This window comes from Rhododendron vialii, chromosome 3a (assembly GCF_030253575.1).
Source record: "Rhododendron vialii isolate Sample 1 chromosome 3a, ASM3025357v1".
NCBI classification, from domain to species: Eukaryota; Viridiplantae; Streptophyta; class Magnoliopsida; order Ericales; family Ericaceae; genus Rhododendron; species Rhododendron vialii.
The window spans coordinates 26,927,184-26,950,144 of record NC_080559.1 but is presented as its reverse complement, the minus strand read 5'-3'; the positions used below and the strand labels follow the sequence as shown (position 1 = coordinate 26,950,144).

Genomic DNA, 22,961 nt, shown 5'->3' with positions numbered 1-22,961 from the left:
ACCGTTGAAAGGGCATCGCAGGATAAGTAAATAAAGGAATTAAAAGCGGGCTTCCATCCCTTTGACGTTCCGTACTATCTTGTTAGAACCTTCCTACTAGGATAGGAATGCTAACTAGTGTACTAACTAGCTCATACGTATTATATAGAAAAATCATCAACCCTTAAAAGAAGTAGTACTAGCTTTTCAGCTATGAATTATGTGAAGAATTAGTGGGCGCAACCGAATACGCGATCGATGGACAAGTGATATATAGTATGATTGCACAAATAGAGAGAGACGTACTTGAAAGCATTGACAATGAAACTATCATGCAAAGTTTTCAAAACATGCAAAACTCGTTGTGGTCTATTGTGCCTTAGGCTAAGGGCTTGTTTAATAATTTAAATTCAGCACTTAAAATTGAATCAATTAAGTAATAAGTGATTCAGTACGTTTGATAACGACATTATACATTGCTTAACAAATTAAGTGGTACTTAAAATGTAGGCTAAAAAGTTATAATAAAAAAAAGAGTAGCTTTGAGCTACTTAATTCTAGCTGAATTCTTGTGTACTTGCATTTAATCATCATACCACCACCACCACCACCGCCACTCTCGCCACCACCACCGCCACTCTCCTATCACTCCATCACCACCACTACCATTACCACACTACCACCACCACTAACGTTACCACACTACCACCACCACGACCACACCGTCACCGCCGCCACCACCACCACAATATCACCATTGCACAACTATCACTCCGATCCACCGACACCATTCACTGTCACTATTACACCATCACTCCACCACCACTACTCACTGTCACCATTACATCACCATCACTCCACCACCACCATTACACCACTATCGTCAGCACTCCAACACCACCACAACCACAACCACAACCACCACCACCACCACTCCATCACCACCAATACACCACCACCACCACCACAATCACCATTCCACCATTATTATAAGTACATTGTGACCATTAGTAAATTAAGAGAGAATCGAAACTAAAATTAATTTATCTTTTTTTTTAATTCAGTACTTAATATGTTTACCAAACAACTTTTCAGCTAAAAAAATTCAGCATTCAGTTTTCAGTACTTAATTTTTCAGCATTTAACATTCAGTTTTCAGTTTTATCAAACAGGCTCTAAGTTTGGCTTAATAAGTCAAAACGACCTTTGTTTTTTTGTCTTTATTCAAATTCTTTTTGTATTTGTTAATTTGCATTAAATTTTTATGACATTGATTCGTCTCGTCGAGACAAAATACCTTTTGCTAGTATTTTTAACGAAGAAAGTTCGTATTTTGACTATTGTCGTATCATTTTGTTACAAATATTTTTTGAAGATGGTGTTTCCATAGTGCCTCCAGAGGTCTTCAGCTTACGCCACTGTTCATGCCTATACAACTTTTTGCGCGCCTAAGTAAAATTTTAAAACTGGGAATACCCTTGCCCACTCGCATGCATCCTGTGTGTATATACATTTGAAAAAATTCTGACGGAGTAGAAAAAAAACGTTATGTCTCCAAAATTGAAAATAAAATGGGGAAATGACGGCAAAGAATGTTTTTTGATAATTATTACTCGTCAATGACATTTTCAGCATTAACAAATGTTCTCAACATGTCATTGGCGGATATTAATTATCAAAACACGTCTTGGACCGTTATTTTTCCAAATAAAATTGACTCTCAAACACCCGATTCGCCCATAAAAATCACAAACGTATCGGTTGGGCTATGCCCAAAGGTGCTGTATTCTTAGAGCATCTCCAACCCTTGACATCAAATTGGGGATGTCAATTTTTTTTTGAAGGCTGATGTGGCATTTTGGAATCTCCAATTTGACATCAAAACTTCCTCTCCAACCCTTATGTCAAATTCTATTTATTTGACATCAAATTATCCCTCTTCAACCCTTATGTCAAAATACAAATGGTCATTTTTTGAAATTTGGCACGGAGGAGGGAGGTTGTCAAAGTTGGCATGAGAAGGCTTGCCTTCAAATCCACTTAGGAATTGGCATAAAAAAAGCTGTTGGGTTGGATTGAATTTTTGTGTCAAAATGTTACCGTTAACATGTCCATGTATGATTTGATATCTCCCATTGAAGATGCTCTTAGTCCGAGGATGTTCTTATTAGTTGTTGTAAACTTACTGGGGGGGGGGGGGGTTTTCTAATTTCACATCCAAAGAGTCTGAACATATCTTTAAAACACAACTTTGAATACAATTGCATCTAGAAAATCATTAGATATATGTGAATGTATGGATATCTAACAGTTTCGGACATAGTTGTGTCTAGAGTAGTGTTTTAAAGTTACTCTCTCCGTCCCAGTTTGTTTGTCCAATTTCGACATATGTGTCTTTTAAAAAATTGTCTATATCTCACAATCTATAATGTTTAACATAATTTTGAAAATATCATATTTTAGATCTAATTGAGATCTATCAAATAAGATCTATATTGCATATAAAAATATTATAAATTGAAACATATAGACAATTTTATAAGAGGTTCTAAATAGTGAAAAGAGACAAATAAATCGGAACGGAATGAGTATATTTGTAGAATTGCTCTTTCGCACCACACTTTAAGCTTCTAACCTATCTCTGATTACCGTTATAGAGATTACGCGTATTGATTAAAGAAAAAAGTTACCTATTCATCGATATTCCTATAATCTTTGTTTTGATATTCGATATTCCTATCAAGAGTATAAATTTTGTTTGGATGAAGCGGAAAGCATGGGGTTTTCCGCCGCTTATTGTGGGCCTTTACGCAGTCATTTGAGTCATTCATTTTACAAGATCTACAAAATAATTTCTTCACTCAAAAAAATCAGTTTGATCGGACATAAATAGCTATATCGAAAAATTAAATTTTGGTTTATAAAACAGATTACCTAATTCTGTCACTAATTTTTTTAAGTTAAACTGTTCATAACCGTCTATTTTGTAAACAGAAATTTAATTTGTCATATAAGTATTGACGTCTAGCTGATTTCCAATTAAGAATATTATTTGTGTGTTTTGTAAAATAAACGGTTCAAATTACAATAGTAACTATTGTTGTCTGACATTGGTCAAAACTAGGGGGCGCCCAACTCTTTTCTAGCACGAAACCGCCTCACCTTATTAGACGGTTCCCCTGTTGGAAAAAGAAAGTTCCACAGAACCGAATATTCGAATTTCCAAAACTCGACGAGCGTCTCGTGATGCCCAAGAAACCGATCACAGCCGTTAATCACTCACCTCACCTCCCCATCCAACGGTCAAGATCAAAATGCAAGTGAAATAAGGAACTCAGCTACTTTCTCACTATATGTACTGGTACCACTCTCAAGCCTCAACCAACTTTCTCCCTCATTTTCTCAGAAAACTCTTAAAGTTTCAGAAAAACGATCGAAAGAGTTTTGCGATTGACCTAACAATGGTGACGATCAAAGCCGTCAAAGCCCGCCAGATCTTCGACAGCCGTGGGAATCCGACTGTGGAAGTAAGTTTGATTTGATTCTATCCAGTCTTTGTTCATAACTTTGATCTCGAAATCAAGCATAAGTTTGTCTTTGAAACGATCTATCCGGTTCTTTTCTCGTTTGGTTCTGACCTAATAAGGGAAACGGATTGAAAAATTCGAGATGAGATTTCCCTGTAAACACGAGAGAACACAATTGGTGGCTGAATTCAAATGTTATTGGCTTAGTTAAGTTATGGTGTCGTTCTTTTAACTGTCAAAACCGTTGATATGCGATGATTAGTCATCGATCTTTCTGTTTCGATGCTCGTTTGGTTTGCGAGAAAACGAGGGAAAGAGGGAGGAGGAAAATGAGTTCTGACATTGTCTGTAACAAGCTCTGTAACACGAGAGATCAACATAGATAGATGGCTTCAAATGTTTTGGCCAGATTGATTGTTGTGCTTCTCACGAATCACGAAGTTCATTGGAACCGAAATTTTCTGCTGTTTTTCTCCAGTGTTCTCTGGATGTGTTTTTTTATGTGGATATATTACTTGATTCCGGGGTGAATTTCAGGTTGACGTTACCCTCGATGATGGCACTGTCGCTAGGGCAGCAGTTCCCAGTGGTGCTTCAACAGGTGAATTCGAAGTGTCCGATAACGTTTATACAAGTTGATTTATGTTTTTTTTTTTTTTGGAAAAAAACATATAGGATTGAGCACTTACTGTCCTCCTTATCATCCACGATAATGTCAGGTATATACGAAGCTTTGGAATTGAGAGATGGGGGGTCCGATTACCTCGGAAAAGGTGTTCTGAAGGTGTGTAAACTGTGAATACACGGTTTCTTGCCAGAAATTTCTCTTGTTTTTAAGTTTATCATTCTTCATTTGTCTTGTTAGGATATCCAACTTGAGTTAGATTATAGAATATACATGTATTCTGTGAGTCTTTGAACTTAATGGAAAAGGGTTGATTTGATGTGACACAATGGGGATTTTGATTGCTTGCATAATTAGTTGGCATTTTTATGATTTTATTGTCGGAATAGTAGAAATATCATCTGGTGGCTGGTCATGGAGATTATGAACTAACTATGTTGTTCCTAAATTTTGATGGTTCAGGCTGTGGATAATGTCAACTCAATCATCGGACCTGCATTGATTGGCAAGGTACGTTGCTTCTGTGTTCATTTCTTAGTATTAATTTGTACTGGAGTAATTGATCGTTTGTGCTTTGGGTACACTTTATATGATCTTACAGGACCCAACAGAACAGACCCAAATTGACAACTTCATGGTACAACAACTTGACGGAACAGTTAACGAATGGGGATGGTGCAAACAAAAGGTGCCATGCATTTTTGTTTCTTGATGTTTCTTGAGCCTAGATAAACAATAGCTATGAATCAATATATTATTTTTCCCTGCTGATGATCAGAAGCTCAATTAATCTCATCTTTCCACCTTTTTTAACTATGTCAGCTTGGTGCAAATGCTATATTGGCTGTTTCGCTTGCTGTATGTAAAGCTGGGGCTATGGTGAAAAAGATTCCTCTTTACAAGGTATGTTCTATTCTAAGCAGTCACTTCCATTCTGCTCTGCGTTGTTCAGCCATATTTATGGTGCTTAATTCCTGTCTTATGTCTATTATGCAGCACATCGCCAATCTTGCTGGGAACAAAAACTTGGTGCTGCCTGTTCCTGCATTCAATGTCATCAATGGGGGTTCACATGCTGGCAACAAATTGGCAATGCAGGAATTTATGATTCTTCCCGTTGGGGCGTCTTGTTTCAAAGAAGCCATGAAGATGGGTGTAGAAGTATATCACCACTTGAAGGTAGGTCTTCTGCTTTCCCTCTTTCATTTGTGTTCTCTGAAAATGGCTCTATCCTGGGCTGATTGGATTCTTATGTCTGCTTTTCCAGGCTGTAATTAAGAAAAAATACGGTCAAGATGCCACTAATGTTGGTGATGAAGGTGGCTTTGCTCCCAATATTCAGGTCTGTAAGTCCTCAAATTATGAACTATTAGGATTTCAAACTAGCTACGACATTTGTTCTTCCATGTTTACTAAAGCCAACTTGTACTACCTTTTATGACTTAATCCATATTTTGAATGGAGACCGCACAGCACAGTAGTCAAGCCGTGGTAGGTTAATTTAATGCTTGCACAGTTAGCCCTTAAGCTCAAGCTCACTTTCATGTTCTAGTAATTAAAGCAGCCATTGCAAGCCTAATTATCTACTCCCACCAACACATTGAAGCCATTCCACGAGTATATTTCGCATAATACATTTCTTTGTTGAGTTTCCAGTAATTTTCCCGGTTATGTGATTGCAGGAAAACAAAGAGGGGCTTGAACTGCTGAAGACGGCTATAGCAAAAGCTGGATATACTGGCAAAGCAAGTTTTCTGATCTTTGATGATTAGCTGCTTTTTCTCAATTACTCAACAGGTGATTCTAGGTTATCCTTTTGGGCTTGATCTGACTACTTAGCTTTATTTGCAGGTTGTAATTGGAATGGATGTTGCTGCCTCAGAGTTCTATGATCTCAAGGATAAGACATATGATTTGAACTTCAAGGAAGAGGTGTTTATCAAACTCTATGAACCGAGTTTGATTGGAATGACAATAGTATTAGGTTCTCCTATTTCTAATTATAAGATGTTTGGCTGCTAAACTATGAGGACCTACTCTGACATGTGTCCTGTTCTTCGCTGAAATAGTCATGCACTGTAACTCTAAGAAGCTGAACCACTGGATTTTCATGTTGCAGAACAATGATGGATCACAAAAGATATCGGGAGACAGTTTGAAGAATGTATACAAGTCATTTGTGGCTGACTACCCAATTGTATCGATTGAGGACCCATTTGATCAGGATGACTGGGAACACTATGCCAAGATGACCAATGAAGTTGGTGAGCAAGTGCAAATTGTTGGTGACGATCTACTTGTCACAAACCCCAAGGTAAAGTTTATGATATATGGCGTTAACTTGTTGCAAGTTATTTTAGTTGGGTATATCTTGAGCACTGCACTGCAAGAGTTTACTTGTGTTTCATATCTCTTCTTCTTGGGTGGTTCAGCGTGTAGGCAAAGCAATCAAGGAGAAGAGCTGCAATGCCCTCCTTTTGAAGGTAACGGTCACTGCTCTCTTTATCCTTTTTCCCTAATCATGTGTATGTGAGTGCATGCGTGTGTGCGCTGGCGGGTGTGCATGCGTGTGTGAAGCATGTCTGTCATAAGCTTTAGCATCCGGTTCCTTTACAGTGTAACCCGCAATGAAATTCTTCGGCAGCAGTTGGCTTCATGTCACTAACTGTAAAATAATAATTCATAGCAAAGATCTTAGAGAGAAGCCACGATGTGTTACTTTTATATTTTATCAGGTTAATCAAATTGGTTCTGTTACTGAAAGCATTGAAGCTGTAAAAATGGCAAAACATGCTGGTTGGGGTGTTATGGCAAGCCACCGAAGGTATGGTATCCCCCCCTCAAAAACCGGTTCGACTGATTGTGGTTAATTCACGTTTTCTATTGAGAAAGTATCACTGATCTATTTGTTGTTTGTCGAGTGCAGTGGTGAGACCGAGGATACTTTTATTGCAGACCTGTCAGTTGGTTTGGCTACGGTAAGTTTTGAAAATTTTCTTGTCTTCCTTGTGCTTAGTCCTTGAGAATTTTCAAGCACTATGCAGTGACACTTAGCTTTAAGGTGGCATTAAGTTTTCTGCAGTTTTGTGTACTGCATGGCAATTTGCCTGGTTTTCTGGACTTGGACTATAGTGTACTAGTTTGGGTCCTGATATTGGGGTAATTGGGCTATGAACTTGCAAACTTCTAATGGTTTGCTTGGAAATATGTCATTGATTTCTGGAACACACAGAATAAAGGGTGATGGAAGCTGTAGAGAATTTCACACTATATGGTTTTAGGCCCAAGTTCATCGTATCTGATTTCAGTTGTTTGGTGTGAAACAGGGTCAGATCAAGACTGGAGCTCCTTGCAGATCAGAACGACTTGCTAAATACAATCAGGTGAATTTCATAGCCTTTGGGCCTATACTGAGGAGATGACTGATGAAGCAGCCATTATCTGTTCCTCGTTTATGTGCTTACAAATTGCATTGTTTAGACATTAGGAGACTCAGACAACATTTTCTCGTAGTTGATGCTTCTATAGATAAAATGAGCACTTTTTGTTGCTAAGCATCCCTACCACCAGCCCATGCTTTGGCCGTCTTCATATGTGTTTTGATTTCCTGAGTAGACATGCCACTGATATTCTCTATACGAAGTTTTGGCCTTGTTTTGAGCGTAGAATAGTAGAGATTTGGTGTGAATGAATGACTTGCCTTGTTTAAGTCTCATGTGCGGATTTCCCAGTTAAGTTCTTGAACCTAGTCCCAGTTATATAGGCATTGACGGCTTAGTTTTAGTGGCGTTGTAGATTTTCCTTTCATTTTTTTTTATCAAAGTCACATTTGTGCTATTACTGAAAGATTATTTACTTTCATGCACATTCATCTCTCTATCTTAGTTGTAGCTAGTCTTGGCGTATATTATCTGAGGTATTACCGAGGTTAACATGACCTACATTTTTTCTGCACTCAGCTTCTTAGGATCGAAGAAGAATTGGGATCTGCAGCAATCTATGCAGGAGCAAAATACCGCGTGCCTGTGGAGCCATACTAAATTCCCAGACTCTCACTAAAAAGTACTTAAATAAGCTTTATAATCTGGTTCCCCCATCCTCCCTTTCCTTTTTGCTTTCTCTTGGCTGAAAAATTTGCGGTGTTAAGAAGCATTTTGTTTTGTAGAACTTGTCAGTGTGGCTAGCATAGAATGTTAATCTGTTGGGGGAATTTTAAAGCTATGAGAGGACCTTATTTTACGGCTCTTTTGTATGGTGTTTCCTGGAGGAATACTAGGTGATATTGAGCTTTGTGTTGTGATTGAGATTTCATCTTGAACTACACTCTTCTGGTTGCCAAGTGCGAATTTTGTTCTCCATTACTCTGATGATCGAAAAGGACTCCTAGTGGAAGATGGTGTTATGTCTATTCTAATTCATGTTTTTAGCATGCTATTTGTGTTTGTTAAGAGTTGCACGAAGTTTGGAAAAGTTACCATTCTTCTTGATTGGAAAACCTGCACTCAAAGATACCAGTTGTTGCCCAATTTCGTGGATGTTTTTGTCACTTGATACATGTCGATAAATGCTCGCCTCACAATTCAGAATCGCTTAGAATCCAGGTGGTAACATTGACCCGAGATCCTCTGTGCTGAAAATACGGTGTGCTTCGTGTGGAGTGTATTTGGGCCGTTAGATTGTGAGTTTTCTTTTACGTTTTAAAATTTGTGTGCAATCCAAATTTTATGTTCTTTAAAATTTGTGTACAACCAAAATTATTTTTGTTTGTGCCAAAACTGTAGTGCATAAAAAAGTTTGGGAAAAAAACTCTAATAGTCGTTGTAGTTAAGTGTTTATGTCAATTTGGTCCCTGTAGTTATAATTGGCTCGATTTATACTCTGTACTTTTCATTTTGTTTCAAATCGGTCCAATTACTAACTTCCGTTAGTCCTTTAAATACCAAAATCATATGACCCCTTTTTTGGGGTTAAAACAGACCCGTTCTGCTAAATAAGTCAACTTTCTTATTTTTTGTCCTTATTCAAATTTTTTTCATATTTGCTAGTTTTTCGTCAGTTTTTGGGGGGTTATTGCATCGTCATGACGAGAAGAATCTAAAAAGTAAAAAAATTATTATCGAAATTCAATTTTTTTTGAATAAAGACGAAAAAATTGGCTTAGGTTTATTTTTCAACATTTCTAGTTATGAATCAGTGAATGGGCCAAGTGTAGGAAAATGAATGGAATGACAGGGTACTATTTTTTGTAACCACTTGGGCTGGTAAGTTAGGTTTATTGTAACCTAGTTGAGTGGTTTGTTATGTCTATGTATTAGGTTATGACATGGTAAATTTGGAACTGAGTTTATATAATATTCTGACTTTTGGACATGGTTATTTATCATGTTGTGACTTTTGGATCTATATCATATTGTGACTTTTGGACATGGTTCTATATGCATTTTCAGTACTATGCAGAAAAAATAAGGCATCTCAGTATTTGTCCACAAGTTGAACATGTAGACAATATCAACGGTTATGATGCCTTATGGCTGATCATGAAAATGCTGAATTCGATGGCAACTTTTTGTAGAAAATTATAACCAAATTTCTTCCCAAGTGCCTCCTTATCAATGGAGAATGGAAGAATGAGCTGTGTTTTGGTTCAGAGGTATATTAGGGCAAGAGGGGAATGAGTAACCCTATTCAGCTAAATAAGCCAGTTGGAATGAGTAACCCTATTCAGCTAAATAAGTCAACTGGCTTATTTTTTTGTCCTTATTCAAAAAAAATTCATATTTGTTAGTTTTTCGTCATTTTTTTGGGAATTATTGTATCGTCATAACAAGAGGAATCTAAAAAGTAAAAAATTACGATCGAAACCTAATTTTTTTGAATAAAGAAAAAAAATAAGCCAATAAGCAATTTTTTCGTCCTTATTCAAAAAAAATTGGATTTCGATCATAATTTTTTACTTTTTAGATTCCTCTCGTCATGACGATGCAATAACCCCAAAAAAATTGACGAAAAACTAACAAATACGAAAAAATTTTGAATAAGGATAAAAAAAATAAGTCAGTTGGCTTATTTAGCCGAACGAGTCTATTTTAACCCTAAAAAAAAGGAGCCATATGATTTTGTTGTTTAAAAGACTAACGGCAGACTAGTGGAAGTTAGTAATTGGACCAAATTGGAACAAAATGAAAAGTACAGAGTGTAAATCGAGCCAATTACAACTACAGTGACCAAATTGACACAAATACTTAACTACAAGGACTATTTCAGTTTTTTTCCCAAAAAGTTTTGTACCGACAAGGTACATGGCTTTTATGCAGTACATTTTTTGGTGCAAACAAAAATAGTTTTAGCATTAGCAACATCCATTTGGTAAATTACACAATTTTGGGATGAGAACTTAATCCATGTTGATGTCATAGATGGAAACTTAAGTAAAGACTTGCTAATAATAAATAAAAAAAAAACTTCAGTGGAGACCCGTTTTAGGACTATGATTTAATTACCTAGTAATAAATAATATAATTTTTTTGAAGATAAAAGCTGTTTATATAAGAACAGATGTGAGAATTCAAAAACATAAGAGCAAGTCAATCTGTCGGTGTCAAAATCACGTTAAAATCTTTTTTGGTGTGCTCAAAATGCCAAAAAAATATCAACGTAGCTGCACCGGTTCCAATCTAGATTATTGGACTAAATTCATTTCCTTTTTTAATGCAAATCAAATAGCTTGGATGATTTGGCAAATTTGGCATGCCAAATTTGGCTCCAAGAATGGCACTACCAAAGTTTGGCATTAACTTTGACACAAGGGGTAGAGAGGATTTTGCCATTCTTGATGCCAAATTTTGGCTTTCACATGGGATTCGGCACAAGTGTGGACATGATCCGACAAGTCCAGTGAAAGCTTTAAAAAAGGACGAAATGAGTGAACCCCGTTCCATAAACACCTCAGAAAGGGTTGAGTCTTTTTTCCCATAACAATCGCCACGATGGGAAGAGGGGAAGAGAAAATACTTCTAAACATTAAGCAAGAGTTATTGGGTGGTGCTCGAAGGACCACATCCCACACCAACTCTCTTACTCACCACACATTCATACGAAGTTACGCTTGATTATAGAGGCTTAGACATGCGACTATCAGGACCACCCAATAATCTTCCAGGGTCAAAGACTCGAATCAGGGTCGGTGCATTAGGTAAAAAGAGCACCCTACAACCATCAACCATGCCCCTCACGCCTCATGGGAAAAGTATGATCGCTCATCAAAATCAAAAGCTGTCACCATGATCAGGATTCGTCGGCGTAAAAAAAAAAATGATCAGGATTCGTTAGCAATGACCAAAATATTCCCTAGGTAAAGAGCAACCTACAACCATGCCCTCACGCCTCACGGGAAAAGTACGATCGCTTATCAAAATCAAAAGCTGTCACCATGATCAGGATTCGTCCATTTACCCATCAAAGAAGGCTTATACTCAATAAGCTCCAAGATAGCAATTAGACAAGCTAATAAGGCATATCAAATATGATCTTACCAACCAATTTCTAGAAAGGAAAAGCATATTCTTTTGGTTGGTGAAAGTCAACAACATTGTTAGTTATAGTAGTGAGGTTTGAACCGCGTTAAATCTATGGGAGTACATGGTGCCTAACACCGGACTACCATGCAATGAGTAATTCTTTATCTGCAAACCCGGATATTATGGAAAAACAATCCCCCAAAATACAACTTTTGTATAGATTCAAGTGAATAACTCCCAAATTTGTTTTAGGCTCCATTTTTTGCAAAACAAAAAAGAAAGCAGCAGCAACAAGTCCTCTCTCTCATATGGCCACTCTTTTACAACCATTTCCAAAACTGGGATACAGAGAATCATACCCCTTCAACTGCTCTTGTATGCTCCCAATTGACGAGAAGAACGGGCAATTACCTCACTTGCTAGAAGAGGATCAACGGACTTCTACCAACTCAACATCAAAAACCAACCACGAATTGGGTGGAATTGCTCGACCAGCACCTTTAGCCCCATAACTGCATCATACATGCAAACGAATGAATGCCATCACGGAGAAACAAAACAGTATCTCATAAAAGGCCCAATTTTCCATTCTATAGAATAAGCTTTAAATCTTTTATGTCAACAAAGAGTGTCATCTAAGAATTGCGAGACCCCAATCCACTTGCTAGAAAAACAATAATTTGAATTTGTCAGACATAAACAGTATAAAGTGTCCATTTGCAGGTCGAAGTATGAAGATTGAAAAGGGCAGACTTGCATGAAGAGGTTAAAAATACAAATGATTGACGTGGGTGGTGAAAAATTGAAATTAAGTAGCTAAAAACATGATTCAGTTTGACCCGTAAACTAAATGAAAGGTGGGTGTGGTATTCAATTAGTCCATCTTATACAAGTATAGGTAAGCATAGGAAATAAAAGCAATTGCATACCCCATGGCTGGTGGAATTGTGAGTCTTCTTCTGTCCCCAACACGCATGCCTGATGATTAGATACGAATAAAAATGTCATTCATAATTCATTTCAATTTGCAAATAAAATGAAGGAACAATATATGAAAAGTCTCTTGAATTGTAAAATATATTACCATTGACCCCAACATCCCAGCCCTTAATTACTTCTCCTACTCCTGGGGGCAACAAAGCAAAACAATTCAACACAATTGATAAAAGCTCCTCAAAGCTGCATTTGGATATTTGATTTGAAGGAAATTTTAGGAAGAAAAGAAAATCCAAGGGAAACACAGCTCGGAAATGTGGCGGAAAGCCCTTTCATTTTCTTTTCCCTTTACAAATCCCTCGATAAATATGACATCCAAACACAGACTCTATGTGCTTAAACTCAGTATAAAAGTCACCTAGGCGGAACTTAAAAGGTGCTCTGCCAATATTAGAGTCAAATATTTCACCATTCTTTTTCAACTTGCCAATATAACGGACGCTCACCTGAAAACAAACAAACTCCTGTCATAACTGACAAAAATGCTCAAACACAAGTATAGCAGTGGAAACCAAAGATTATATGCACATATTTCCTTCTTAGCTTGTTTTCCTCTTTTGGGTAAAAATGTAGCCAAAACCGTACTAGTGTTGGTACTTCTAAGTTCTAATGCATGGTGCATGGATGAGCGGACCTAGTATGATTGTGTACCATCTAGTAATAGGAAAAAATGCAGCATAATAGTTTACAACAAATTCCACCAGTCTAGAAAGGTATGACTCAACTAAAACCAAAGTTGTAACAGGTGCCTTCTATTTTTGGTTTGCCAAGAAGTTGCACGTTTGCACCATGTGTCTCACACATTCTAAGTTCTAACACACTAGATGAGTAGTTAATATGGACCACATGGCATCTCAGAAGGAAACCATCCTTTGACAGATCCAATCTTGTAGATTACATCTGAAGTGTCACAGAGCTTTACCTTTTTCCCAGGAGAAGCTTTCTTCCCATCCGGCTTACCCATTGCCAACTCTTCAATGACCAATCCGTTGGGGAAGGTCCTTACTTGAAATGGCTTGGATCCAGTTTCCTTCTCTATGTCCTCTTTAGTAGATACAATCTTCTCTGGAACGCTAAGGTCGGTATCTGTATTGCTACTCTGCTTCTTGCTCTTTTTCTTCTTCCTTTTCTTTTCCTCAGCCTTAGAGTCAGCATCAATGTCAAGGTCCCTGACATATCCACCAAAAATTACTACCTTGTATCTAGCATTAACATCATAATACAATTAGAACCAATGCTAAAACTAATTACTCCATCTAAGCAATGAATACAGGCATATATCAATCTTTGTTATGAAACAAAGCGGAAAATGTCTAGGCATACAAAACATGAGTAACTCTTCAGCCGTCCGATCATCTTTTATGTGAAGGTTGTAGCCGTCTAATCACTTATTTGTAAAAGTTACAAAGAATATTCTCCCAATAAATCTACCTCCCCCTCTCTCCTCACTTTTTAGGCAATGTATCCCTATTTTAAATGTTGCATTTTATGATCGAATAGGAAATAGTGATTCTATTTGAATCCATAAAAATTCTTTTTGGCCCCAATTTTCTTCTACGACCAAGTAAAAAATTTAATCCACTCTTACATGCACCTTGTCTTCAACTTAACGCTAAACTCAATATATCAGAGTATCAACCACAATTTCCCAGAACAGTTGGCAATTAATTGCACTGCAAGCACAAACCAATAGTGAAAATTAGGGCATGACGCGAAAAATACAATAAATCAAACTCGAAACGATATAAGATAATGAAAGAGCTTTGAAGCTTTAAATTGCAGAGGGTATTTGATGCTCTGTTATTTATACTCTCAAGATTTTGTAAGAATAGTCAAAGTGAGAGCACTGTTATTTGCAATTCCCGGGCAATGACATTGGCTGAAAAGTAAGTGGCAGAAAAAAATTAGGTTAAAGATGAGGTAAATGAGTGTAAAGAGAAACCTTGGGCTAGAAAGAATTGTTCTGTTTAAATAGAATCACTCAATAGAAAAAAGTCTCAAAAGTGTAACTAACGCTATGTGCAGATTACATTTGTACTCTAAGAGTAGAGCAGGTAGTTGAGACTATATTACATATTGCATCCGGTGGTAAATATACAAATTACAAACTGATACGAGACATTCCATTTTCAATGGAGGAGCAGAGTGTCATATCTATGAGGACAAAAAAAAAAAAGAGGCGTACAATGTAGTTACAAATTTACAATTACGGACACTTACACAAAAGCTGCAATATCGCCTCTGAAAGAAGCTAATATCTTAGGTGAGAAAAAAACAAAGGGAAAAGAAAAACATGCATCAATGGTTCTGATAACGGGTCTTAGACTCTTAGTTGGATAACATTGCTGCAGGCTTGAAGATATGATAATTCCCACATGATGAAACCCCTGCATAGCTTCAAGTTTTATCTCTCCTCTTCTTTTCCTTCTATTTTCTGTTCTAACTTTTTCGCAATACTTTTAACGGAGTAAGATTACCAATGAGAGAAGCATGCAGATCGACAAGTTCAATGCACAGTAGAACAGTGGTATAATTATTAGCTTCCAAAATCAATAAGCACTCACTTCTCATCATGTTCCTTCTGAACTGGTTGATCCTGCTCCATGTCCGTGGTAGCAGCCTTAGTCTGTATATTACTCTTGCTGCCAGCGTCACCAGTCTTTTCCTCATTCTTTTTCTTCTTCTTTTTCTTCTTCTTGTCAGCTTCAGGAACTACTTCAGCACTTGCTAGTGAAGAACCCAACTGCTCATTGGCTTCCCTGCTAAAAAGAGATTAGGACCAATAAAATGAAAGAATCTCAGCAATTGTCAAGGCAATCAACTTGTAATTAAGCTCCAAATGTACTCGAAACAAATAATAGTGAAAATCTTATCACCTAGCAGGTCAAAAATCAATGCGACCATAATGATTCAGATGCTGACCTTTTTTGTTCACCAACTTGAAGAATAGCATCAACCTTTCTTTTTAAGATTTCAACACAGGCACGGTCACCTTTTGTCCCCTTCTTGGATTCATCATCTGTTCTTGTATCTTTGTTTTGTCCTGCTTTCCCTTTAATACTCCCAGCATCAGCTTTGTTCTTTTGAGGCGAAGAAATTGGAAAGCCATCTTCGTCTTCACTTTCCAAGATTGAGGCACCAGTATCACTCTTGAGAATAAGTTGTCTCTCAGAGTCGCCATTGTCATAAGAAGTGCTAAACTGGGCCTTCTTCTTTCCTCGTTTAGCAATGCCATTCCCATCAGCAGGTTTTTCATCATCCAAAATCTCCTCAATCACCACTGAAAATTTGAACACCAACAAAATTTTAGATTGAGGAATATTAGGCTCTCTATGCTGTAACAGCTAACAAAGCACATTGCACTGATAAACTTGGAGAAATTAATAGCCTACGAACTCCAAGATTCAAGAACACTAGATTAGAAACTTAAATAGGAATGTGAAACTTGAATTATTGATGCCTTGTTCAGATGGAGATTTGAAATTTTTTGAGTTTGGCTTTTGGGGTAATGAGTGGAGAGAGAAATTATGGTAATAATTGGAGATAGAGGTAATGTGTGGAGAGAGATAGAGAGAAATGAGATTAATAATTGGAGATAGGGTAATGAGTGGAGAGAGAAATGAGAGTAATGATTAGAAGTATGGGTAATGAGTGTTTTTGAAGTTGGAATTTTTTTTCCAAAAACCCAACCAAACAAGGCATCAGTAAATAAGGCTATTTACCTCGCTACAATCTGCTACCAGAAACAAAAAACAATCTTTATTGTATGCAATTTGCAAAAACTTTTTCACCATTCACCATTGGAAGGTTTGAATTTTTCTTCAGCTCTAATTGCTTGATAGTTGATACCTTTCTTTTGCATACGATTACGGGTACAAATAGGATAATCAAAGGCCTTTTTGAGAATTCCAACACCATTCCCCTTCCCTTCCCTTCCCCCCCACCACACCACCCCCCCCCCCCCCCCCCCCTACCCAAAAAAGAAGAAAAAACACCCCAGGCCCCACTCTAATTTATACTGTAGGCAGCACATTTTCGTGCCATCAGTAACTTACCTTGTTTTCCTGTGTCAGAACCAGAATAATCGAGCTAGTTTGACAAGCATGGCATTGGTAAATTGCAACGAAAAGAAAACTCAATATTTTGTAGGCTATACAGATTCATAAGAAAGGATTCAATAAGCTTCAGAACAATACCCCCACTGTTCGGACGGGTGAGGGCGGGTACATATCCAAATCGAAAAAACACCCCAGGCCCCACTCTAATTTATACTGTAGGCAGTAGATTTTCGTGCCGTCAGTAAATTACCTTGTTTTCCTGCGTCAGAACCAGAATAATCGAGCTAGTTTGACAAGCATGGCATTGGTAAATTGCAACGAAAAGAAAACTCAATATTTTGTAGGCTATACAGATTCATAAGAAAGGATTCAATAAGCTTCAGAACAATACCCCCACTGTTCGGGACGGGTGAGGGCGGGTACATATCCAAATCCTCAACAATAAAGTTGTTGTCGTCATCATATTCATCTTCAATGTCATAATCAGTAGACTCATCCGATTCAGTCCCGGCAATATCTTCCCCATAAGAATCACTACCAGAGTTAAAGAACTTACAAAATCCAAACAACAAAGTCACATGGGTATGTCAATCAGCTTAATGTTGCCTTTTGTTCATAAGGACACCAAGAATAAGTTGAAAAAACCCTTCTGATTCATGCAAAACCAGTTCAGAAAAAAATCCAAAGGATACGACTCATCGTCATCTCTGCAACAATCTGGGGTGCCAGCTAGAAAGAAACCAGAAAGATGAATACTATGAGGGCCGATAACTGAGAAGATTACTTCATCTTCCTCTTCAAATTCAAGATTCAGCGGGCAGTTCTCAAATTTCTCTGGTAACAAAGAGCACAAGTAAACTGGTTTTTTATCTCCCACGTTACACTGAAGTATGCTCTTCTTTGTGGATGAACCGGTGCCCAACGTTGCCTGAATCACCAAATGGTACATAATGTCTTTGAATTCTACCGAACACAACAATCAAGAAGACTTTGACTTGATGGAGCTATTCTACAGTACCTACAAAAACTACAAGCACATTCCTATCCCATTGCAATATCATAGTTAGACGTGGAGTGGGATGAAGGGTGAGATGAGGAGCCACAACCTTACAGCATATGAATAGACTCAAATTTTCCTATTCACACACGCATGACCCCAACCCCAATCTCATGAGTCCTTTATCATGTAATCAACATTATGAATCTTCATCTCATATCAAATGCAAAGAACCTCGAAGGAGCTAAAGATATGGGCGACGTTCTCAAAACCAATAAGAAATGGGCTATACATCAAACTACTGTTCCAAGACCCAAATAATCATAAAAAGTTGAGAGAAATAAAACACAAGTATCTGAAAGAGAAATCCATAATAAGTTTAAAATAAGGGAAATGATAATGCCAAAACTGTTTTTGTTGGTGCCGAAACTCTAGTGCACAAAGTACTTGTACCATGTGCAGTGTACAAGACTTTTATGCGCTGGAATTTTGGCACTAACAAAAACGGTTTTGGCATTATCACTACCCTAAAATAAATGCTTAATAAGTTTTTTTTTTTTTTTTGGCTAGGCAAATGCTTAATAAGTTAGCATGGGATCTAACCAACCACCTAGGGCCACCCTAGTTGGCCACCCTTGTACACTCTCAAATTAGATTCAGAAGGTCAAATCTTTCAAAAAACAAGAATATATTGTTAATTTTTCATTTTTGGAGTCTTTCCTTCTTAGCTTATTTCTTCCCCATGCAGGGCTCTCTCTTTAGTTGTTGTCTATTTGGCTTGATTAGTTGATTTAGTTCTTACGGACCCTCACAGGATTTATGTAGTATCCCTTATTCTTCTACTGATTAACCTAAAAAAGTTAGCATGAGATATTATCCTCATAATCAGTGTTTTCAAATCGGGCTACATATTGTGTATCATTTTTTTCATTTCATGAATCAAATCGGGATACATATCGTGTAACGTAAGATGCGTTAACAAAGGCTAATATACAATAAAAAGTTAGTTATACTTAATTACACTCTGTTATATAGATGGAAAATAGTGTTTCAGATAGAAAAATATGTTTTTAGGATGAAAATTCCAAGTCTCCCAAGAGAGGTCTAGCACATTGAGGCTTTTTGATGCCTTGGTCAAGGGAAGAGAAGAAGAGCCCTGATCTGATTCATGTAAAACAGTAAAACATGATCGAAATATGTTATTTTTTCCGTCTGAGCTCTAACGGATTTAGTTTTGGTTTTCTTTCAATGGTTTGGACGTCACCATAATTAGATTAGACGTGGTGTTCCACTTATTAAAATATGGTATGACTTTTTTTCAATAACTCATAGGATGCATACTAAATCGCGATACGCAAATATATCGTAGGATACGCCATCATATCGTAAGATTTGAGTACAAAAAGGATACGGGGTGGGATACGTATAGTTTTTGGAAGGAGACGGTAGGATTCGTATCTCATAACATACAACTATGCTCGCAATTGCCTCAAAAAAATGCAGATAAAAAAAACCCTCAAAAGACAACAAAAATTCGATTCCTGAAACACTGTTTATCTTCACGGTCGATGTTGTAGAATTTCACTACATACTTACGAAGAGACAAACTCTGAAATCTTGACTGACAAAGAAACTAGAAACGCAACGAACAACAAACTTGAAAAATCAATATCATTTTCAAACTAGAACACACGCACATCACATAACTCAATTATCCGGAAGCCACATTTAAATTACCTGAGATATGTGAAGCTTTGCTCCGCTCTCATCATCGAATCGATGAGTGTACGGTTTGCTTGGTTTTACCTCAACTCCTGCGAGAAAAAAAATTATACATCAAACACACAAAGAATCCAAAGCATTTTTTGGAAATTCGAAAAAGTAATCGAAAACGAACCCCAGAAAGCCATCTCTAGTGGTAATCCGAGCTTCCGCTAAAACCCTGTGAGAGAGAAGCCACTCGATGTTTTATCGCCACCTAAAACCCTAAACGCCGCAGGGTTCTGTTAACAGTACGTTTTGATGCACAGAAAGAGCGTGAAACGATAGTAAGAAGTTGACACGTGTATGTAAAGTTAATGGGAGCGGTGCACGCTTTTGTGCTTTTCTTGGGCCTCAAGTTCATAATCGATAACGGCCCATGGGCTTCAGGGATATAATCGTAGAAGATAGGATGAATGGAGGCCCATACAGATGGAATTTCGTCGGATTTATAAATAAAGAAGAGAGAGATGGAATTTCCTTGCAAGTATTTTATTTTATTTTATTTTGGTGATCTCAATTTCCTTCCAAGTTTCAATAAACAAGTAGAAATAAAATAGTGAAAATATCCAGTACTCTCTGAGTCTCATATTAATTTTTTATTTTCGAACTCGTTCCATTATTTACGTACCCTATCCATATTGCCTCAAAGGCTAGTTACGCGGAGCTTCGAGCTTGGCCCATTTGGTGTTTGCGCTTGGCCCTTTTGGTGTTTCATTCAATGTTCTATTGGATGCTCAATGTACCCTTATCGAGATTAATAAAATTTATCTTTTGCCGATCAATTAAAAAGGCTGGTTATTCGGACCATGATGGAAGGTCCATGGCCAAGGGAATTGGAATATATTCATGCATAATTTTTTTAAGAAAAATAAAATTAAGATCTCAACTAAAATTTCAAAAAATAAAAAGTGCTAAAAAAAAATAAAAAACATCAGTGAGGAACAAAAAAAGAGTTGTTTTTTTATCCCATTAATGATACGATTCTAAAAACAGACAGGCAATATAAAACGGAGGAATTAAGCCTAATTTTGAGCAAAATTTGTTCTTTCTATCCAGAGTATGTTCCTGAAGGATTTCAAATCCCATGATAAGCAGTTGAGAGCCTAGACATGGCTGTAGGGCAGCCGATCCGGCTGTTCATTTCGGCAATAGACGGTTTGGATTTCAATAGATGGTCCAGATCAATAGGAGTTCGGATTAAATCCAAGCCGTCGGCGTCGAAATAGACGGCCGGATCAGCCGTCTTACAGCTCTATAGTGCGGACTGCACTACAGGATTTCCAAATTCGAGAAAATCCATCTCTTTTTGGGCGGATCTAATCTATGAAACGTTTGCAATTAAGATGGCATTTTCATTGGCGTTTGAAATATCTCTTTTTAAAAAGTCTCGAAAGAATGAGTGGAGCTTAAGACAATTAAAGTAATAAATACCAATTGGATTCGATTGTTGGAACCCACCAGAATTAATCATATCAAGGTAGTAGTAGTAGCATAAAGTATTAGGTGCACATATAAAACATGTGTACGTACACATAAAAATAATAGTGGTGGACAAAGTTGACCGTGTACCAAAAGTATGGACCATGAGCTAGGCCTTGTGGTTACATATACTTGCCATGATTGAGAAAGAGAGGGACAGATAGATGGACCACAAAACCCAAATGTGCAGTCCGTTTTTCGGGGTTAGATTGCAAAAAAGAAATTTTTTGTAAATTTTCGAGTTCCGATGTGAATGACTTGCTTTTGACCTGATCGGAAATGAGAGAATTAATCGAGGTGCGCGTAAACTAAACGAGACAGTCGTCGAAAAAAACAAAGAGGCAGAGAGAGATGATGGACCACCTTGATGGGAGCTGGCCGGGTGGGACTAAAATTTTGGGATCAAAAGCTGTTACTAGTTATGTTTCCGCATTGTCACCGATTGGGGTTCAAAACAGTCCTTTGTTTGATGTTCAAGCTTTACACTAAAAGTTTAATGAGCCCTTTTTTTTTTTGGGTACACTGGAAATGAAGTTTAATGAGCCTTGAAACGTGTTTAAGTTTAGTTTGTTTCCGAAACGAGCTTTTATTGACGAACTGTAATAGAGCCGATCAGGACCCGAACGGAAGTACCCGTTTTTCACAACGTATGTGTGCAGTACAAACTAAGCAAGCCAGACTTACCAAATTAATTAGCTAGCCTCAAAAGGAGTTAAAGCTTTTTTTGGATTAGATAGCTAAACGATTAAAAACAAACTTTTAATGAGTCAAATAATGGAAGTAATCATCCGATTACATGATTTGTGAACGAATTATGAGCATCAGACAGTTAAAATTGAGATACTACTCAGTATTCACCATAGTTTCCAGTATGATGAGATCAACCGTACCCTTCAGTTTAAACCCTTTTCTTTAGATTTTTTCCCCACTAATTTCATCAGCTCCTAATTTTCTTTTATGGTATAGTAATTTTTTTTTGTGTGTGTGAAGGTAGGCAAGAGACATTAATGATGAGGTTGAACTAATTTTTAGTGGCTTTTTAACGCGATTTTTTTGTTGTTTTTTCTCCAAATCGGTACAAGATTTGGGTCTAAATTATCACATTGTATTTTTCTTCTCGACTCCTTTTTTGGATCTATTTCGCCTATTATATGAAAATTTTCCAACTTAAATTTATGTTTTTATACTTTTATCTCATTGAGACGGAAAGTACAACGCAAAAATCTAACCCAAATCTTGTAAAAATTAAGAGGTAACAAAAAGAGGGGGAAAAAAAAACCCCTCTTAAAAGTTAGTCCAAACTGACCGTAAGAGCGAGATGTAAACGGCAACTAGCAATAGTTAATTTTTTGCAGTATCAATCCTGACATCCTTGCGGATCAAAAAAAAAAAAAAAATTTCCTGACATCCTTCGACGACGTAGTGGATTCCCTTGTTTTGCTAAATAGGGAAAACGGCCTGTTTGGCTAGTGCATGAAGTGTTTTTGGAGTTACATATTCCTAATTTGTTTGGCCACAAATGTTTTGGATTTGCAGACATGGTTGCCATTTCGCTAGGGATCCGGGACTAGTGCTGTAGTGCACCCCCACCGATCCGGCTGTTCCTTTCGGTAATGGACAGCTCGAATTTATAGAAGCTCGGATTAAATTCGAGCCGGTTCTTGCTAAGATGGTCGGCCGGTTCTATCACACCACACACTACAGCACCCCCGATTGGCTTGCAACCAATCAAGTAAAAGTTGTAAGCCTTTGGTGCACCAATTAAACAGTTAACTCCCAAGAGGATTGATCCCTTATGATTAATTGAGATGTACGTAAGTTGACCCAAACACTTGAATTATATAAAAAATAACAATTGATAAATAATTCAAACTGAGGCGTAGATCTATAACACGAGTTTTGATACACGTGTATACATATATATACGAATAAAATACCCCCATATAGGTATAAATTAGCAACTAATACTACCGAGCAAAAAAATTTACTTCCGGTAAATAATCCCTTGGGGAAGAGACC

At 37.3% G+C, this 22,961-nt stretch overlaps 2 protein-coding genes across 4 annotated transcripts; one reads left to right on the top strand and one right to left on the bottom strand.

The window, feature by feature from the left end:
* The first annotated feature begins 3,327 nt into the window (after positions 1–3,327).
* On the top strand, positions 3,328–8,452 carry LOC131319121 (enolase). Its single transcript, XM_058349250.1, has 16 exons — positions 3,328–3,506; positions 4,044–4,107; positions 4,226–4,290; positions 4,594–4,641; positions 4,733–4,819; positions 4,954–5,034; positions 5,128–5,310; positions 5,399–5,473; positions 5,814–5,876; positions 5,983–6,063; positions 6,251–6,445; positions 6,564–6,614; positions 6,867–6,955; positions 7,058–7,109; positions 7,458–7,514; positions 8,091–8,452. The coding sequence occupies exons 1-16, from the start codon at positions 3,333–3,335 to the stop codon at positions 8,169–8,171; spliced, it is 1,446 nt and encodes a 481-aa protein (XP_058205233.1). The 5' UTR covers positions 3,328–3,332; the 3' UTR covers positions 8,172–8,452.
* Positions 8,453–11,828: 3,376 nt separating this feature from the next.
* Positions 11,829–19,722, bottom strand: LOC131319120 (peptidyl-prolyl cis-trans isomerase FKBP53). 3 transcript variants are annotated; one of them, XM_058349248.1, is made up of 11 exons: positions 19,597–19,722; positions 19,437–19,513; positions 17,395–17,630; positions 17,094–17,236; positions 15,567–15,924; positions 15,209–15,403; positions 13,567–13,813; positions 13,003–13,090; positions 12,733–12,774; positions 12,578–12,626; positions 11,829–12,160 (listed from the first exon to the last, which is right to left on the bottom strand). In XM_058349248.1, exons 1-11 carry the CDS (start codon positions 19,607–19,609, stop codon positions 12,079–12,081), a joined length of 1,530 nt encoding a protein of 509 aa, XP_058205231.1. In that variant the 5' UTR covers positions 19,610–19,722; the 3' UTR covers positions 11,829–12,078. The 3 variants fall into 3 exon arrangements, with proteins under 3 accessions (XP_058205231.1, XP_058205230.1, XP_058205232.1); XM_058349247.1 differs by having other exon boundaries at positions 15,209–15,406; positions 19,597–19,721; XM_058349249.1 differs by lacking the exons at positions 11,829–12,160; positions 13,003–13,090 and having other exon boundaries at positions 15,209–15,406; positions 19,597–19,720.
* Positions 19,723–22,961: the final 3,239 nt, after the last annotated feature.

Excerpts from the sequence above, each read along its gene's own strand:
- LOC131319121 (XM_058349250.1), top strand. The coding sequence starts at position 3,333 with ATGTACTGGTACCACTCTCAAGCCTCAACCAACTTTCTCCCTCATTTT. Across the intron at positions 4,291-4,593 it reads TCGGAAAAGGTGTTCTGAAG|GCTGTGGATAATGTCAACTC; the intron begins GTGTGTAAACTG and ends TTGATGGTTCAG. Across the intron at positions 4,820-4,953 it reads GGGGATGGTGCAAACAAAAG|CTTGGTGCAAATGCTATATT; the intron begins GTGCCATGCATT and ends TAACTATGTCAG.
- LOC131319120 (XM_058349247.1), bottom strand. Across the intron at positions 13,814-15,208 it reads CAGAAGGAACATGATGAGAA|GGACCTTGACATTGATGCTG; the intron begins GTGAGTGCTTAT and ends TGGATATGTCAG. Across the intron at positions 13,091-13,566 it reads AAGCTTCTCCTGGGAAAAAG|GTGAGCGTCCGTTATATTGG; the intron begins GTAAAGCTCTGT and ends GTTTGTTTTCAG.